The sequence below is a fragment of the Neopelma chrysocephalum genome, unplaced genomic scaffold (assembly GCF_003984885.1).
Source record: "Neopelma chrysocephalum unplaced genomic scaffold, ASM398488v2 Primary Assembly neopelma1_143, whole genome shotgun sequence".
Taxonomy (NCBI): domain Eukaryota; kingdom Metazoa; phylum Chordata; class Aves; order Passeriformes; family Pipridae; genus Neopelma; species Neopelma chrysocephalum.
In genome coordinates, this window is record NW_020897805.1 from 6,633,087 (window position 1) to 6,649,370 (window position 16,284).

Consider the following 16,284-nt stretch of genomic DNA (forward strand, 5'->3'; position numbering starts at 1 on the left):
TGTGCTGCTGTTTGTATTTCCAGAACAGTATGGACAGGCCAGCAATCTACTACATCACTGCTGTGGAGATAAGAGTGGAATGAGGTAATGGCTGTGTAGTTGCATGGTACACACATACATTGGGATCTGAGACAAAATGAACTGAAGATGCTGCTTGTGCTTTTGCATTTCAGATGGAGAAATTGTGGGGAAACACATAAAGCATTGTACAGATGTGTGTGTGTTTGTCATGCTTAGCAGAATGGATATGAAATCTCTAGGCCAGGCTGTAGTTCACATTGCCTCACTAAGAATAGGATAACTGCTTTTTAACCAGTCTGTGAGCTGCTTGAGCACACAGGGCCTAGACTGCTGCATGCCAACCTCTTAGAATCATTCCTCAAATCAGAGCATTGAATGCTAAAACAAATTTATAAACAAATATAATTAATAGATTTCAATAGGTAGCTGAAATTATTATTAAAAATTTTGTAGAGTTTCTTTTGTCTTATTAAGAAAAATAGTGTTAAATCTTCAAAACTACACATAAAGCTCCTATAAAGGCTGAAAGGGGTGACCCCCATGGAATAACAAAATGATATTTTATTAGTTAAGTAGTTGACATTCATGGTTATTATATTTCTCAGAATTATTAAATATTCTCTTTGATTTGTCATTCAAGTTACGTCTGCTGTGTTTTCATAACCTACTAAACAGTTTCAGTTTGAATCATTTTGGCCTCAAGCAATATTCAAGATGTCCCTATCTCTCCAGAGAGAATCTGAGGTTGTAGAACTCTGTTCTTTCCTATTTGCTTTATTTCTATTTCTCTGAGTCTTCATCTGTTCCTTGGTTTTTATCTACTAGATGAACTTCCAGGGGGTTTAAATAGAGCTCTTCTCATTTTCCCTTACAGGAATCTTCCAAGAACATTTCTGCACTGAAGTGGCTGCAATATCTGCACCTTATATAGTTTCAAGTCAGCTCAGGTGTATCAATAAAAGGTAAGGAGACAACCTTCTTTCTTGGGCACTTCAGTCTGTGGCCTTTCTCTGGCATCTCAGCACTCCAGCTATCCCCCTAGTAATGCTCAGCATGGCTAGTTTGGAGCTGCCAGGGTTTTACAGGCAGAAGTCTTTGCTGTGTGACACTGTTGCTGAAAGGCAGAGCACAGTGCAGCAGCTCAGCCTGGCAAGGGCTGGGGCCCTGAAGCACCACTTGCTGCTGCTGCCTGATCCCCCAGCCCTGGGAACTGAGATCTGCTCCTCAGGAGGTGAAGCACAAAACCACCACATGGAATTGCAGGAGCTGGATGGATGCAGGGCCGGGCTTCACCAACCCCTCAGGTGCTCAGGATCTCTGCTTTCCATGGGAAATGAAATAATGAAGTGCCTTACTAGCTGTCTGCTACCAGAGATCTCTAAAGTGTTCCTCTATGCTTTTACACTGATTAGAATCTAAAAATGGGCCATTACAACAGAAGCAGATTCAGTATATTAAGTTCTATACGCTTCAAACAACACAGTCAGCTAAAACATACAGAATTTTGTGTTCAGTCTCCTGAAAAATTCTGTGCAAAATTGAATTCTATAATACCTGTTGTCTTAATTTTCAGCTCATAACAGCAATAACAACCATGACAGGTGCTGTTTCCTGGGAATTCATGACCAGTTGGTGTCCCTTCAGTAAGATGCAAAGCAGCTTTATTTCACTGTGATCATCAGACCTTAAGAGCAGCTTGATGAGTTTATTATTTTCATTTGCAACTCTGTGTTTTCTGCCATGTGTTTTCAGTAAGAAGTCTCTCCCAAGGACTTTGAATTTCAATGGCAAATAAAATGTTGACAATGCTTTTGGATATATATGTTCTAACACTTATCAGTGAGACATAATACAGGCCATTTCCTGGCAATAACAACATAATAAGAACTTGGCAGGATATTTTTTTTTTCTATCTGGAGGCTAGATTATTTTAAATTGATAACAGGGGCCAGGTGGCTATTTATAAGGGCAAGATATGAATTGCAAGCATATGTTTCCAAGGCAATGTTGGCCAGTGGCTGTTCAAGCATAAATTGCTTCCTATTACCACTTTTGGTAGGAGGGATGTAGTCCAGTTCACCTCTATGGGAACACAATGTGGCAGGACACTTCCATCTCTGGAAGAGCAGAACTCTTTCCACTGTTCCCAGTAAAACAGGCAATATTTACTCCATCATGACACCCGTAATTGATGTTGCAGTGAGTAATTTTGTTTTGTTGTTGAATAAAGATTAGGGTTCTTCCATACTGTTATGTAGTATTCCCATAGAGGGCTACTTACACAGTGTGGAAGATGTAAGGAGGAATTATAGAGTGGATAATATGACCTACAGGATACAAGAATGAATTGATGCTTTGGAAATAAAAATGTGGTTCCTCAATAATCATAGGAATACCATCTCTCTAAACTTTACCTGTGAAACAGTTAAGAAACAGACCTGAAAATCATTACTAGGTTGTGAAATTAGAATGAGATTATTTGTGAGTTTCTGTTTGTTTATAAAAGGATGAGACAGAAGCTGATTACAGTATGGCTAAATCTTTACTAAACCTGGATAAAGAATATGGAAAGGCAGAAGGGGAGAGTACTTGTCCTGTCTGAAGGAAGAAGCCTGTGTCTAAAAATCTGCTATACTGTTGTCAAAGCAAGAGCTGCTTGATGCCTTTGCTCATGTGCTCTGCTTGAGTTTTTTCTCTTTCTTTTTTCAAGGCTTAGAAATAATGGTTCAGTCCAAATGACTTTTCTAGCAACTTGCCTACCATCTTCATATAACTCGAGAGGCTGCTTTGCTGGTGTCCCATACTTTGCTGACTCTGGATGTGTAGTTTAAATCAATTGCTTTAATCCTATGATAAAGAAGGAATCTAATATAATCTAAAAGCAAAGGACAAGCAGCTCTTCTGTTAACATAGGTTTAAGTTGTAAGTTTTTTGGCTGGAGATAATCACTGTTTTTTTAAAAAAAGCTCTGAAAACCTGGTCATCTCTTTTCTTGATAGTATAGTTTGAATCACTTTTCCTGGAATGGAAAATAAATTGAAAGGAGTATGTGTTTTGCTTGAAGCCTTTTTTTTAATTGTTTTTTTGTCTTAAGTTTATGCTTTCTGTATTTTGCAATAGCAATGCTATGAGAGGGCTATTCAGTACAGTCTAGTGGAGCCAGCTCTTTACAATCCACTATTCCAAGCTCTGTTCCCTATCTCCACTATCCTCTTTTTGGGAACCTCATGACCTATATTCAGCATTCCTTATTTTCCTCCATCTACATTTAAACTTAGAAATCTGTGACCTTGGATCCATTGCCCAAAATAAGAGTGTTATTAAGCTGACAACATGTCACTGATGCCATGTTTTTTCATAAATATAAATGTGCCTCATCAGCAATCATATTCTTCCTGTAAGATTCTTATCCTCAAAGTGGCACAAGTCTAGGGTACACACAGCACTAATACAAATTTTAAGACTTACCTACAGCAGAATTTCTTATCTTTCAGTATTAGCAGTGTAGTAAGGTACCATATTCTCTACATTTTTTTCATCCCATTCCTGCATCAGTGCACTATAAATTAGCTTACCAATTTTTTATCAGTGCTTCTTATTTTCCAAAGGGGGGGACTGTTTACCTTCCCATATTATCTCAGTAAAGTTAAACTGCAGGTGGAGAGGAGGTTGGACTTCAGCCATTGGGTTGTTTCATGATTTAAGAGGTGACATATGTTTAGTGCTCTATATTTCTCATGAGGTCTTAAGCTGATGCCAATGAGAATTCTTAAAATTAACTATAGGCACTTAACTCTGTATGATTTAAAGCTCTGTAGCAGCACAGCAAATAGATTACGGTGGACATAATAGGCAAATATTAAAAACTACTGTTGTTTTGAACAAGGTAAATGTGGAGAATTGACCACACCTGCTTGCTACACAGATATTGTGCCAAGGACAAGCTCAGAGATCTGGTATCAGGAACTTGCAGCAGAGTGACACATTTGAGATTAATGTCTCACAAATTGCTAAAATAAACTAGCAAGGCTGTACAGCACTGTGCTTTGAGTGTGGCATAACTTCATGCTGTTTAGGATATGGTAAGTTATCATAATCAGTAATCAGCTCACTTCAAGACAGTGTGACCAAAATGAAGAGTTTACCTTACATTCTGAAAATGAGAGGTGTGAAGGCTAAAAAACATTAGTTCTGGTTTTTGCCCCCCCTTGGTGGTTAGTTTTTGAGGGTAGCATGCACAGCTGTTATATAAAGAAGCAGTCTTTCTGGGTACATGCTGTCTTTGAAAATCAGATTCCTTTTTTCCCCACGTTCTCCTTTGCTGATGGTTGAGGAGGCCATTGCAGGGTTTGGGTTTAATTTACTGGCATTAACAATACAGCATATTTAAAATTCTTATTGTTCTTCTTAATGATAGAAAGAGGTATGCAGTACCTGAGGCCCCCTAAAACCAGTAAAGGTCCTTGATTGGGTTTTGTGTGTGTTTCCCAGCTAAAGACCTTCAGCCACTACCACACAGTTTTACCTGCAAATTTCAGAATACCTTGTAGCTATTCTGCAGGGGTGCTAGGTTGCAGAAAAAAATATTTACTTTCTTTCTTCCTTATTTTAGTATATTTGTTTTCCCTCATTCTCTGCCACATAACTAAGGAAATGGCTAAGTAATCTCTCGCATTGGATTATGGTTTAGATTTCTTATCAGCATCCATTGTGTAAGTATAGTCTGACTCATGGGAGAACAACTGTTATCAAATGTATGTTTCCTTGAAAGTTTTGGTAAGAGATAATAATTTATAAGGTTTTCCTGCATTATAAGCCATGTTTTGCTCCTGCCACACTATCCTGAATGGACAGAGATAATAGCTGGTAGGGCTTAACTGATTTCCCTGTTTAATATTTTCAGTTCTTTATTTAATTTTTTATAACTATAAACTGTGTTAGGTGGAAGAAACAGTCCAAATCTGCAGAGATTTATGTCATGTTCATGTATTAAAGTTGCATGTATCTACATGGGAAGGATATCTGGGTGCAGTGATACAGCAGAAAAATTAACCCTTACAACTGTTGCAGAGCTGCCTAGAAACTGGATCTGTATGAGATGGTGTTCTGGCAAGTTAGAACATGGGCAAGAACTTGGGCATCTAGTAATTTAAAATATTACTTCTCAAAATCTGAATCCATTAAGTTTCATCTTATCCTGCAGCTAAAGAAATTTCCTAAGTACCCCAGAGGTCTGCTACCCTTCAGAAACAGAACTACCTATGTCTCAATGGTGCTGAGTTGCCTGGTGTCCGTCCTATTCCCAAACTGCAATGGGATTCAGAAGGAAAAAAAAAAGTATTTTATGTGTTGGGTACTGTCTAATCCATGTCTTATACACTCAATACCAGTTCTTTTCATCTACCTTTTCTGGACTACAGAGGGAAATAGTTTCCACTGGTGAGGTGAGAGGTTTTGTAAAATGACTAACCTGCATTCAAAGCTTTGCTGCGTATCAGGTAGAGGAAGGACTTGAAGATAGATTGTTTATAACATAAGTTTGTGAATATTAATTGATAATTTGTTAAAAAAGACACTCAATTTGTCCTCAGTTTGCTATTCGTGGGGGTTTTTTTGAGAGGGAGGACAGACCATGCTGAGTAATGCATTTTTAACTGCAAGGTGAGGTTTACAGTTGTGAATGGAAGTGTGGATTTAAGTAACTACACTACTTCTAAAGGGGATCCCTCACATATCTCCTCCTTTGGAATTTTCTCTTAGCTAGGTCAGCTAGTTGATATCAAACATCTTTTTAATTGCTGAACACGGAGCCTAAAGATGTTAGCTTGCAGCTGTCAGTTCTGCTGGGTAGAAAGACACTATAGTTAGGGATCATGATGAAACTTTAATAGTTCTAGTAAAATACAAATGATAAGTAGAGAACATCCTATCCTTAACAGACCACAGTATAAATTGACAAAACAGAGAACAGCTGTAAAGCAGAGGTATTTCTATCTTACAGGTGGGGGATTGATGTGTTGGCTTGCTGAGGTTTATGAAACAAACTTCATCTAGGATCAAACATCCTACAATAGAAGACATCAGAACCAGAAGGAAGTTACTCACAAGATCACAATATTTATTCCTGGGAAACCAGAGGAACAAAAACTCTGGTTTCTTTTTTTCTTGAAAATATTGCCCATTTGAGAATTTTGTGCACATATACAGGTTTTTCCAAGATCCGTCTCTGGCCAAGAAAGGATCAGTGGTACTCCACATGCAAGAGAGACCAGAAGCTCATGGAAGCATTGAGCATAACACACAGCTAGAAAATTATATTAAGGTAAGGCAAGTACATCACACACAGAGATGGGAAGCAAAGTTTAGAATTCTGACTTCCAGGTCAGACTATCTGGGAGGTATCAAGCTTCCTTAATTCACAGGAGTATCTTTCCTTTCACAAAAACCACTGATAGTCATATGACGTTTTTGCTTTTGTAAAACGAGAAACAATTTTTACAATATGACCTGGAATCACGGAAAGTTACTTTACGTTTTTAGACGTTTTGTTTGTGTCTACAAATCTGGGGTTATCTGTTAGTTCTAGGTTGTATTTTCTACAACTTCAGCTTTCTATTGTTATAAAAGAATAAGAAATTGCTCAAGCCTTAAAAATTATCTCAGTATTTGCATCACAAATGTGTGAGTGAAACTAAAAAAACACATTTGTGCCCTCAGCATTGAGTCTCCACTTCAGCAGTGTCATTCAACAAACATGACACCATATAAAGGGGACTTGTGTGAACTGCACTTTCATTTCACTTTGAAGCAGAAGGGTAAGTTGATATTCCTCTTCATAAATCACAAGGAATTTCAGCTAGAAGGCAAACCCATTTCTTTTTATTTCTGTGGTCATACTTACATTTTAAAATTAAATTTTCCTTTATTAGTCATTTTTTACTTTGCTTATACTAGCAATTTTAGTAGATGAGGACACGCCTGAAGGCCACTAGATAGTAATGACTGATGAAGGTCATTAAAAGTGGATTAAAACTGAAGAGCTGGGTTTTATTCCATTTTGCTTTATAATTGATCAAGACTTTGACTCTGCATCATAATCCAATTATGAGCTGGATGCAGTAGTCCATTCAAATGTAATTCCCTGACTGATGATCATCAGGCAAAGGGTACATGTTGTAATTGCATTTGCTTATCTCAGGGATGTAAGTATTCCTAGCCACCTAAGGTAGGTTTAATAATCTGCTCTCTCTAAGTCATTGGCCAGCATTTTCAGAGGTGTCTGCTAGCCTTCAGTATAGTAAAGGGCAAACAGCTCAAGACACTTCAGATTCAACAGACAAAACTCAACAGCACTTTTAATACTGCTCGTGTGTTCCCACTCTTTAAAGTGGAAATTCTTGACCATGAGGACTAGATACTGCTATTAATTAAACAGATACTGTATGCTACAAATTTATGACATAATTGAATATTCTTATGTTCAAGGGTATGTCCTACTGAATTTACTTTGATAAGACATTCCCCTAGAAAAACAAGTTAGTGTTGATAAAGATTAAGAATAATCTCAAAACTCTTCTATGACAGAATCAATCTGGAAGATATAGCAATACTTCTCTTTTCAAAAAGTTCAGCCCATTTAACAAATGGTAATAAACTGATATTTTGATTCTGCTTGGCATATATACTTTGAAACAAATACCTTTTTATTACTTATGAACCCAGATTTTAAAATCTTGCAGCATTCAAGCCAACCAAAGTCTTATTTTCAATTTTGAGTGGCGTTGGATTTAGAACATATTATGATTGTCAATTCTGATTTTTTTTTAAGGATGGAAGTTTTTGAGAGAGAGTAGTATAGGATCCTCTCTAATTCATGCCAATAGAAAAGTGAAGTATGGGTATTAAGTTACATATTTTGTATGAGAATCAACCCAACAGGATCACCTATTAGAAATGGATACCAATTCTGGTCTCTTGAACCTTGCTTTATATCTCTTATTATTTTAACTGAATGATGTCAATAACTGGGTATCTCCATGCTATAGTAACTTACAGTCCTTCAATTCAGGTTTCATAACTGCACAGAATACCCACTTGCTATGTTGTAAACCCATGATGTATATAATTTGAGTGCTTTTTAGTCATGGTATCTCAGCACTAGGATTATAACCCTGATTAATGTTATATCTGAAAGGATAGAATAAGATGAATAGGCCTATTGCAAACCAGCAAAAATGCATTTTCCACAAGAATAACTCTGACATTTTCAAGCTTGTGAAATTTTGTTCAAAACAAGATAGGAATGTCAATTGAGCTATAAAATTTTACCCGTGTGTAAAACTCTATCAGTCTGTTTATGTCAAACAAATGTGCTTAAATAGTACTGTGGTTAAAGAGATTGCTAACTAGCTCCAAAACATTGCAATAACCACTGTAACAGATTGTGCCTTTCAGGTTGGTATCATAAAATCATTGAGTGATTATAGTCCTTAACAGCCAACTAATGGCCTTAAGTGTGATCAGTTACATCCAAGCCCATCATTTCTCAAGGATTAATCCAACAAATAGTCAGTGATAGCAAAAGAGATAATTTATCTTCACTGCTCCCAAATGTGTGGCTATCAGTCTGTAATGAGCATGTTAAGCTGAATCAGACTAAAAAGAGTTTCGTGTATAAGCTACACAATGGTAGAAAATAAATCTGGGAAATCTCTTACACCTAAACTATAGACTGTATTTAAACAAGGAAATAATGTAAATTTCCAGAATTTTCAATTATGTAAGCCAATGCCAAAAATTTCTTACAAAATCATTGCCTGACAAATGCGTGGATTTTCTTACAGCTGGCCTGAGCAATCATGTTGTCTTACTCATCCTACGTACTCACAGCAGTAGCTGCTTCGTTAGTGACTTGCCATGCATTGAGTAAATGCCCAGAAAATTCTGGGCTACCTGATATCCCTGGAAAAGATGTTCTGAAAGGACTGCCACGTGAACCGGGTAAGTAAACTTCCCTTTTTGCACCAGATCCTTGTCATGAAGGCAGCATGACACAGAAGGACATGTGCTCTCAAGGAAGCAGCTGTGTTAAGCAGAAGAAGGAAAACTGAATGGAGGAAAGGGGCAGTTTAATTTTTTTTCACCCAAAAGCCAGGCCTCCTCTCTCATATGGGAGAAGAGGGGAAGTGAATAGGTTATAAATACTTTAAGATATAAATATTATATATATAAATATGTCTTTGCAGTCCTTTTTCCTTTGACTTTCCAAGGGGAATTGCTTCTTTCACAGGAGAAGTTATCTTTTTTTTTTTTTTTTTAAGTACGAAGGCAATGTTATCCAATATTCAAAAGTGTAATTAAAAGGATTCTGGCATATTCCTCTAGTCTTCAAAGATGGTATGTGCAAAAGTAGACTTGTAAGGAACACACTTTGCACTGTGTAATTTTCCTTCTATGTAGAAATGCGTTCTCCAGGTCTGTTGACAAGGCTAAAGCACTATCAAAATTATTCATAAACTCTCTCTATTAGGTCAAATATGGGAGTTTTTTAATGGATTGTGAAGTGCAGTAAGTGTTGCAAAATTGCAACTTGGAGATGCAGCAATATTTTGTGGTTCTACATTGCTATTTTTTTCAGTTGTGAATAATTGGAACATGATCATGGGAGCACATTAGTGACTTTATTCTACATGTAAGACTTTTATTACCCATGGAAATGGGTATGAAAAAGGAATCTACCTTTACAGTGCTTTACAATACTTCTAAAGTACCACTTTAGCAAGCACTGCTGGATGGACTCTATTTCACACTATCTGTGCAGAAACTTTCCTCTACTAGTGTTTATGCCTTCATTAAAATAAGATCCCACCATAAAAACACAAAGCATCCACCCTGCACATTAAAAGAAAATGGTATGGTGTCATAGGAACTGTTCCCTCCCCAAAATCTCCCTTGTGCTTGTTCACCACTATTTAGTAGAATGAAACAAATTCTTTTTTGCAAAACCACTTTCATAAATATAGGAAACAAAATTCTTCAACCTCGAAAAATTCAGTTGCTTCTGTGCAGAGGGGAATTAGTAGCATTTAGAGGGTTGGAGGTTTTTGTTAGTTTGCTTTTATATAGATTAACAACAACATGAAAAAATTACTGGGAAAATATTTATTTTACACCTGATGATGTAAAAAAAATACTATTACATGCTAGTTAGTTCTGGAAAAGTATTAGTTTTATCACAGCAATTGTTCCTATCAGCAGAGCCTAGTTTTACTTGACTGTATAACTTTTATTTTTATCTGTATAGGTCTACCTGGTTCTCTGGACACTGAACACCACAATCTTTTAGTAAATTTGGAACACCGACTTTTCCAACTTGAAGCTGGTAATTCTTCCCCTTGTTACTTTTTCAGCTCACAAACAGTTTTAAGCACAATAGGCAAAGTTAATTATAGACTCATGACTTATAGGAAAGAAATTGCATTTGAAAATGGTACTGAGTCCCAAAACTCCATTTTCTCATCCAAAACTTGGGAAATCAAGACCCTGTTTCCCTGGAGTAGCAGATTTCTTTTAGCAACAGTAATGCACATTTATTAAAATTTGATTTATTTGAAAAATATTCCAAATGATGTTGCACTTTCCACACAGATTCATGGGAACTCCTGAGTTTTGTACTCCATATTTTTAACTGTCAGCAACCAGATTGTTGAGGGTGGTTAATTGTTTCTTATTGAGAAAGAATTCACAAAAATTATCACTTCTCTATTTCACTTGCCCAAATTTGAAGTAAACTGATCCTCTTTAGAAAGCACACTCAATATAACGGGGCTCATAGAGTGTACAGCAAATGTGAGTGGGGCATCCTTGTCTTGGAGACAAGGACAAATGGTCACAAGGAGCATAACAATCTACTTAGGGAAAAACTAGTGGATGGGTAAAATTTAAGATCTTTTTTCTCTTAATCTTTTACTCTCATTTTTGCCTACTCTTCCTCTTACCACTTTTAATTTTCTCTTCATCTCTCGATTTCTCTTTTTTTTTTTGCTTTTTCTTCAATAGGCCATAGAAAATTTAAAAAGCTAAGTAGGTTTTTTCTTCTCATGTTTCAGCACTTGCTTTGAATGGGAAAATAAGAAAAGTAGGAGAGAAAGTGTTTGCTACCAATGGAAAGAAAGCCGATTTTGCGTCTGCACTACGATCCTGTGAAGAGGCTGGAGGAACTCTTGCAACTCCCATGAATGAGGAGGAGAATAAAGCTATTATGGACATTGTGAAACAGTATAAGCAATATGCTTACTTGGGCATTAAAGAGTGTGAGACTTCAGGCCAGTTTACATATATAACTGGCATGCCCCTGAGTTATACCAAGTGGCACCAATATGAGCCTAATGGCAAAGGGAAAGAAAAATGTGTAGAGATGTACAAGGATGGGACATGGAATGACAAAAAGTGCAACCTGTATCGTCTCACAGTCTGTGAATTTTAAAGAATGGCCTTTCAGCCACCTCAGAGTGTGGAGACAATGAAATATGCTGTATCTTAGGTTTATAAAATTTCTGCAAATTTTCTGTATCTTAAAATCTAAAATGAATCATATTTAGGTAATTTTTTATCCTTAAGAAAATGCTAAATGTGGTAGGTGATTAACATAATTAAAATGTCCTTAATCTGATGTGTTTCTCTCTTTTGGAGGGTTGGGAATACCTCAGAATTCATTTTTCATGGCAGACTGTCTCTGTGCCTTTGTGAAGATTAGAGGAAAATTGCAAGGTCTGACCTGGGATATTGGAAAAGTCTGAAGTTAAAATTGCCCATAGCTTCATAGTGGAAGAGTTTCCAAGTACTTAATAGTTTCTGTCTTAAAAGAGATGCCCAGAGTTGACTTCACTGGAGCAATTATGGTCTCAGGTTTTGTATCTCACTTTCAATTATAGAGCTTGTGTCATGTTTAAGCACACACTGGCTCATTCAGCATCCACATTTAATTTATGCTTTGTGAAAATGTTAACAGTACCAGTTACAATTAATTATCTTAGTTTCAGAAGCTACTCTCTATAAAACACTAAATATTGCATTAGATCCAAGTAGACAAAGGTATGTGTATAAAATGCTAAAGATTCCATTTCGTTGCTAAAGCAGCACATTCCCTCCGAAAACTATCTTTTACAAAATATTTATCTTTTACAAAATGTTTTCACTGCTTGCTCAGCTTGGGTAGCTGGTGAGCAGGGTCAGCTCCGTAGAGTTCCACGAGTAGAAAATTCTCACATACTTACCTTGCCATGAGGGGTCCTGGGCCAACCCATTATCATTTTCATACCACCTGAGGGGAAAAAAGAGGAAAGAGTAGAGTTAAAAATACATTTATAAACGCTTCATATCCTGCTCCTTCCCCACATTTGGCCTCTGTGCAGGGAGCCCTAAGGAAGCTGAAAAAGTACACCCAGTACCATGTTAGATAGATTTCAAAGTGTGAACATGCTTTACAAAGTAGCTTGCTTTGAGACTTATGACCATGATACCATTTTAGCCAAAAGTGTCAAACAGGAAGGAAATAGATTATGATATGATGAAAATTCTGACTCTCAGGTTACACTGAGAAAAAGTAAGGCTAAATTAGTACCTTTTAATTTTCCTGGGCTTAGCTCTGACCAGCTGCACTCAAGCTTCTGGAAAGAGCGGAAGGTCTACTTAAAACTACCACTTAAATTTTAATTATTAGTATTTAAGTAAGTAAACATTGCAAGCAATTTTTGAGTCTTTTACTCATGCAGATTCTTTGTTAGAGCAAGGTGATTACCTGTCACAAAAAGGCATCATGTTAGAGAAAGGGACCCCCACCCAAGGAAAAAAAAACACTACCAACATGGTCTCTTACTATCAGAACCAAATAAGCATATTCATTTACATAGATCTACAATTAGTTGTGGAGCATTCTATTCCTTTGCTTAATGAGTACTTTATTTCTACCACATTGGTGTTTTCAAGCTAACTATAGAAATCTCTTGTTAAAATCCTTAATGTGTAAAATCTTAAAAATGGCCTAACACAATATATCATCCATATCTGAACAGATTTAGACTTTAAAACACTTGGGGGTTTTTTATCCAGTTAAGAAAAAAAAGATTTTTTTTTTTTCGGTCAAAAGCTAGTATTTATTACATCAATAAGAAAAGCATCTTGGCTAGCTCTGAGATTTCAATTTCTTTCCATTTTAGCCATTACTACCAAGAAAAGGAAAAAAACCAAATCAAGAACATATATGCTGCCAAAAAATAAAAACACCTCAGATGTGGTGTTTTTATTTATGAACTGCTAGGCAGCAGTTCCCCCTTTATGGTTCACACTTGATCTGTAGCATTTCGGGTAATTAAATGAAACACCTCAGATATTTTCATAAAATATCCCCATATAACATTGTACTCAGCTCTTCTCCTGCTACACTCTGGCCTTCCCCTTTTACCACTCTGAAGCACCTCCTTGTTCTGTGCCCAAAGTCCTGACTATGCCTCATACATAAAACTGAAGTTCTGCCAGTTCCCTGCCTTCTTCATAAAAAATTATGTCCATGTTCTTTTGCATGGACTTTCATCTCCTGATTTTCATGAACTTCAGAGAAAAAAAAAAAGTCCAGTGTCGACTACCGTATGTGGAAGAAATAAAATTCCCTAATAAAAGGAATATTCTACAGACAAGCCTGGAATGTGTTTGTATCTCATGGGTTTCATACATGGCAATTAAAATCCTCGCGTAGGTAGATACTCAGTAGAATGTTGCTTATTCTTTGCAGTTCCACAGAGGAAAATTATCCAGAAATGGTTATTTTGTTCTTTTAGATAGCTTTTTTTGTGTTTGTGTATAACCCTATCAATTTGTACCCTAAAATGCTGTTTAAAACACCAGAATTTTGGTCTATTTTTTGTGAAAGATCTGAATCTTCCATTTACATATCAATGGATTTTTTTTTAATGGATGGAGAGGTTGGGCACAAGAAGAAACAATAAATTGTTTCTGTGTTCTGTTATGGTAGTATATATAATTTTGATAAAATCTTTTTTTAGGAGTGCAAAGAGCAACAATAATCCCTGATTTATAATTACCAGACCAGGAAAAATCCAGGTTAGTCTTTTTTTCTTAGTTTATAATAATTTGCTACACAAATGCAATGTAAAGGTAAGATGTTTAAATCAGAAAATGAGTTACTCATTGGCTATAGAAGCCAATTTTAAGAATTAAGATCTTAGTATAAGCAAAGGGATTGTGTCTCACATAAGATAAATTGAATACAGTTGTTATTACAGTATATTTAGCAGTGAGGCCATGGCCATAAAAGTTATGGATATTTATTTCAGACAGAATTCTCTCTGGTCCAGAGTTATATCTTCTTTTATAATGGTATAATTTATTTAGTTGTTTTAGCTTAGGAATACTATTAGCAATTTTGAGCACTTAAAAAGCTCACACCACCTCCCATCAATCCCTACCACATGTGAAGAAATTAACCTTCAATTACAGCAAATGAGAATTTTTCTGTGACTTCCTGATTTTTTTAGAAATTTGATTAAAAAAAACCTCAAAAGCAAGCAAGCCCCATGGTTCTTGAGAAAATTGAGTTCGTATTCAGCCTTATGTGATCATAACTGACGGGATTGTGACACAGGCTGGCAGAGCTACCTTATCTTGTATAAATTGTGAGCTGTGCCTCTTGCAGTTTTTTTTTAAGCCAAGTTTAAAGAATAATTGCATTACTGTTCTGTTCTTTTCCAGAAAAAAAGAACTTATATGGTGGAAAAACACCAGTGCTTGCTCCTGCAATATCCTAGTAGTGCCACAACCACAAGAAAGGGTAAAGTTTCACCTGTGTTTTCCATTTATTTGCAGCTTTTCTTTAGAGGAACAAGAAGTGCAAGTAGGAGAAGAAATATTTGCCACCAGGAAATTTGTTAGCTGGTTTTGAAACCACTCTGAGAAGTGGCAGAAAGACTAATGGCCTTATTACCATGCCTATGAACCAGAGGAAAACAATGTTCTTGGGAGTATTGTGTAATGGTACAAGAGACATATTTGTCTGGACGTCAGAGTATCTGATTGCAAGTGATAAGTGATTACCAGAAGTTGAAACACATTGTTATATAATCATATTAACCTCCAGTTATACAAACATACCTGATTTTAGAGCACCATAGATACAGGATACCTGGAAATTATAGTAGCACCTTAAAAATGATAAGGGGACTTGGATTTTATTTGAAGTGCCTGTTAGGAAACTAGGGTTTGGTAGAATTTGGCTCAAGGGTGATAATCCAGGTAGGATGCCAGGTGAAACCTGGAATGAAACTTTCACTCATCTCTGCCCTTGTGCTCAGAAGGTGAACAGTACTGGAGGGCAAGGGAACTTTAATCCTTGAGGAGCCTGTGGCAGTGGTAATTATGGTAGTAAAGACTTGAGTGAATTTATCCTTCTGCAGATAAAGGAAGACAACAACAAAATATATGGAATAATAGTTTCATCTGCTTCATATCCATGAGGTTTTGGGTTCTTTCCCAGTAGAATGCTATTTTGCCATCAACAACTATTGAAGAGATGAGATATTGTCTTAGTTTCTATTTGCTATAAAGACAAAACTTGATTTCTTTCTGTATTTTTCAGCTGAGCTGCACTGAGTGACATATCAGAGACATCTAGTGACCACTTGGATCTTTCATACATAACTTAAGTCAATGGAACAAGATGACAGCAGCATTTATGTGCACTGATCACAGTGTCTCCAGGTAAAATGAGGACTTTCTGCTCTAAAATGCTGCTTACAATTTTAAAAACAACAAAAGTAAAACAAAACAAAATGCCCATGTTGAAGTTTGCCATCCCAGGTGTCCATATCTTGCTGAATTATTTGCTTCCTTATTTTAATGCTTAGCAAAATTAGCCTCAGCTGTCCTCTGAGAAGGGGAGACACCAGGTCTTACATGCTCTGTGCTCTTCCTGATATTTCCAGACAGAAGGGAGCTGCTGGGGGCAGTCTGGTGCTGATTTGGAAAAGAAAATGAAATACAGAAAACACAGGACAAGACAGGGTGGAAACAACAGCAGAACACCACAAAAATCAATGTAAACAGAAAATATGGATGGGGTTGGTGGCATATAAATACAAACAGAAAATAAGGAACGAATTTTTAAAGTCATCTGAGGTGTGACTAACACTATGGAGGAAAAGAACTAACTTTTAGGAAGCTAAGTATACAAAGGAAAGGCTAACCAACAGA

The 16,284-nt window shown here is 36.5% G+C and overlaps 1 protein-coding gene and 1 long non-coding RNA gene across 3 annotated transcripts; one reads left to right on the forward strand and one right to left on the reverse strand.

The window, feature by feature from the left end:
- Window positions 1-3,110: 3,110 nt before the first annotated feature.
- On the reverse strand, window positions 3,111-6,238 carry LOC113975794. Its single transcript, XR_003536926.1, has 2 exons — window positions 6,127-6,238; window positions 3,111-5,328 (listed from the first exon to the last, which is right to left on the reverse strand). It is a non-coding gene; the product is annotated as an uncharacterized LOC113975794 (long non-coding RNA).
- Window positions 6,239-6,276: 38 nt separating this feature from the next.
- Window positions 6,277-11,692, forward strand: LOC113975792 (pulmonary surfactant-associated protein A-like). 2 transcript variants are annotated; one of them, XM_027700244.1, is made up of 4 exons: window positions 6,277-6,343; window positions 8,865-9,021; window positions 10,325-10,402; window positions 11,130-11,692. In XM_027700244.1, the coding sequence occupies exons 2-4, from the start codon at window positions 8,880-8,882 to the stop codon at window positions 11,504-11,506; spliced, it is 597 nt and encodes a 198-aa protein (XP_027556045.1). In that variant the 5' UTR covers window positions 6,277-6,343; window positions 8,865-8,879; the 3' UTR covers window positions 11,507-11,692. The 2 variants fall into 2 exon arrangements, with proteins under 2 accessions (XP_027556045.1, XP_027556046.1); XM_027700245.1 differs by lacking the exon at window positions 6,277-6,343 and adding an exon at window positions 6,811-6,836.
- The last annotated feature ends 4,592 nt before the right edge of the window (window positions 11,693-16,284 follow it).

What these genes read in the sequence shown, in the direction of transcription:
- LOC113975792 (XM_027700244.1), top strand. Translation starts at nt 8,880, where the DNA reads ATGTTGTCTTACTCATCCTACGTACTCACAGCAGTAGCTGCTTCGTTA. An exon ending in AGGACTGCCACGTGAACCGG is followed by an intron (nt 9,022 to 10,324) that starts GTAAGTAAACTT and finishes TTATCTGTATAG; the next exon opens with GTCTACCTGGTTCTCTGGAC. An exon ending in ACTTTTCCAACTTGAAGCTG is followed by an intron (nt 10,403 to 11,129) that starts GTAATTCTTCCC and finishes CTCATGTTTCAG; the next exon opens with CACTTGCTTTGAATGGGAAA.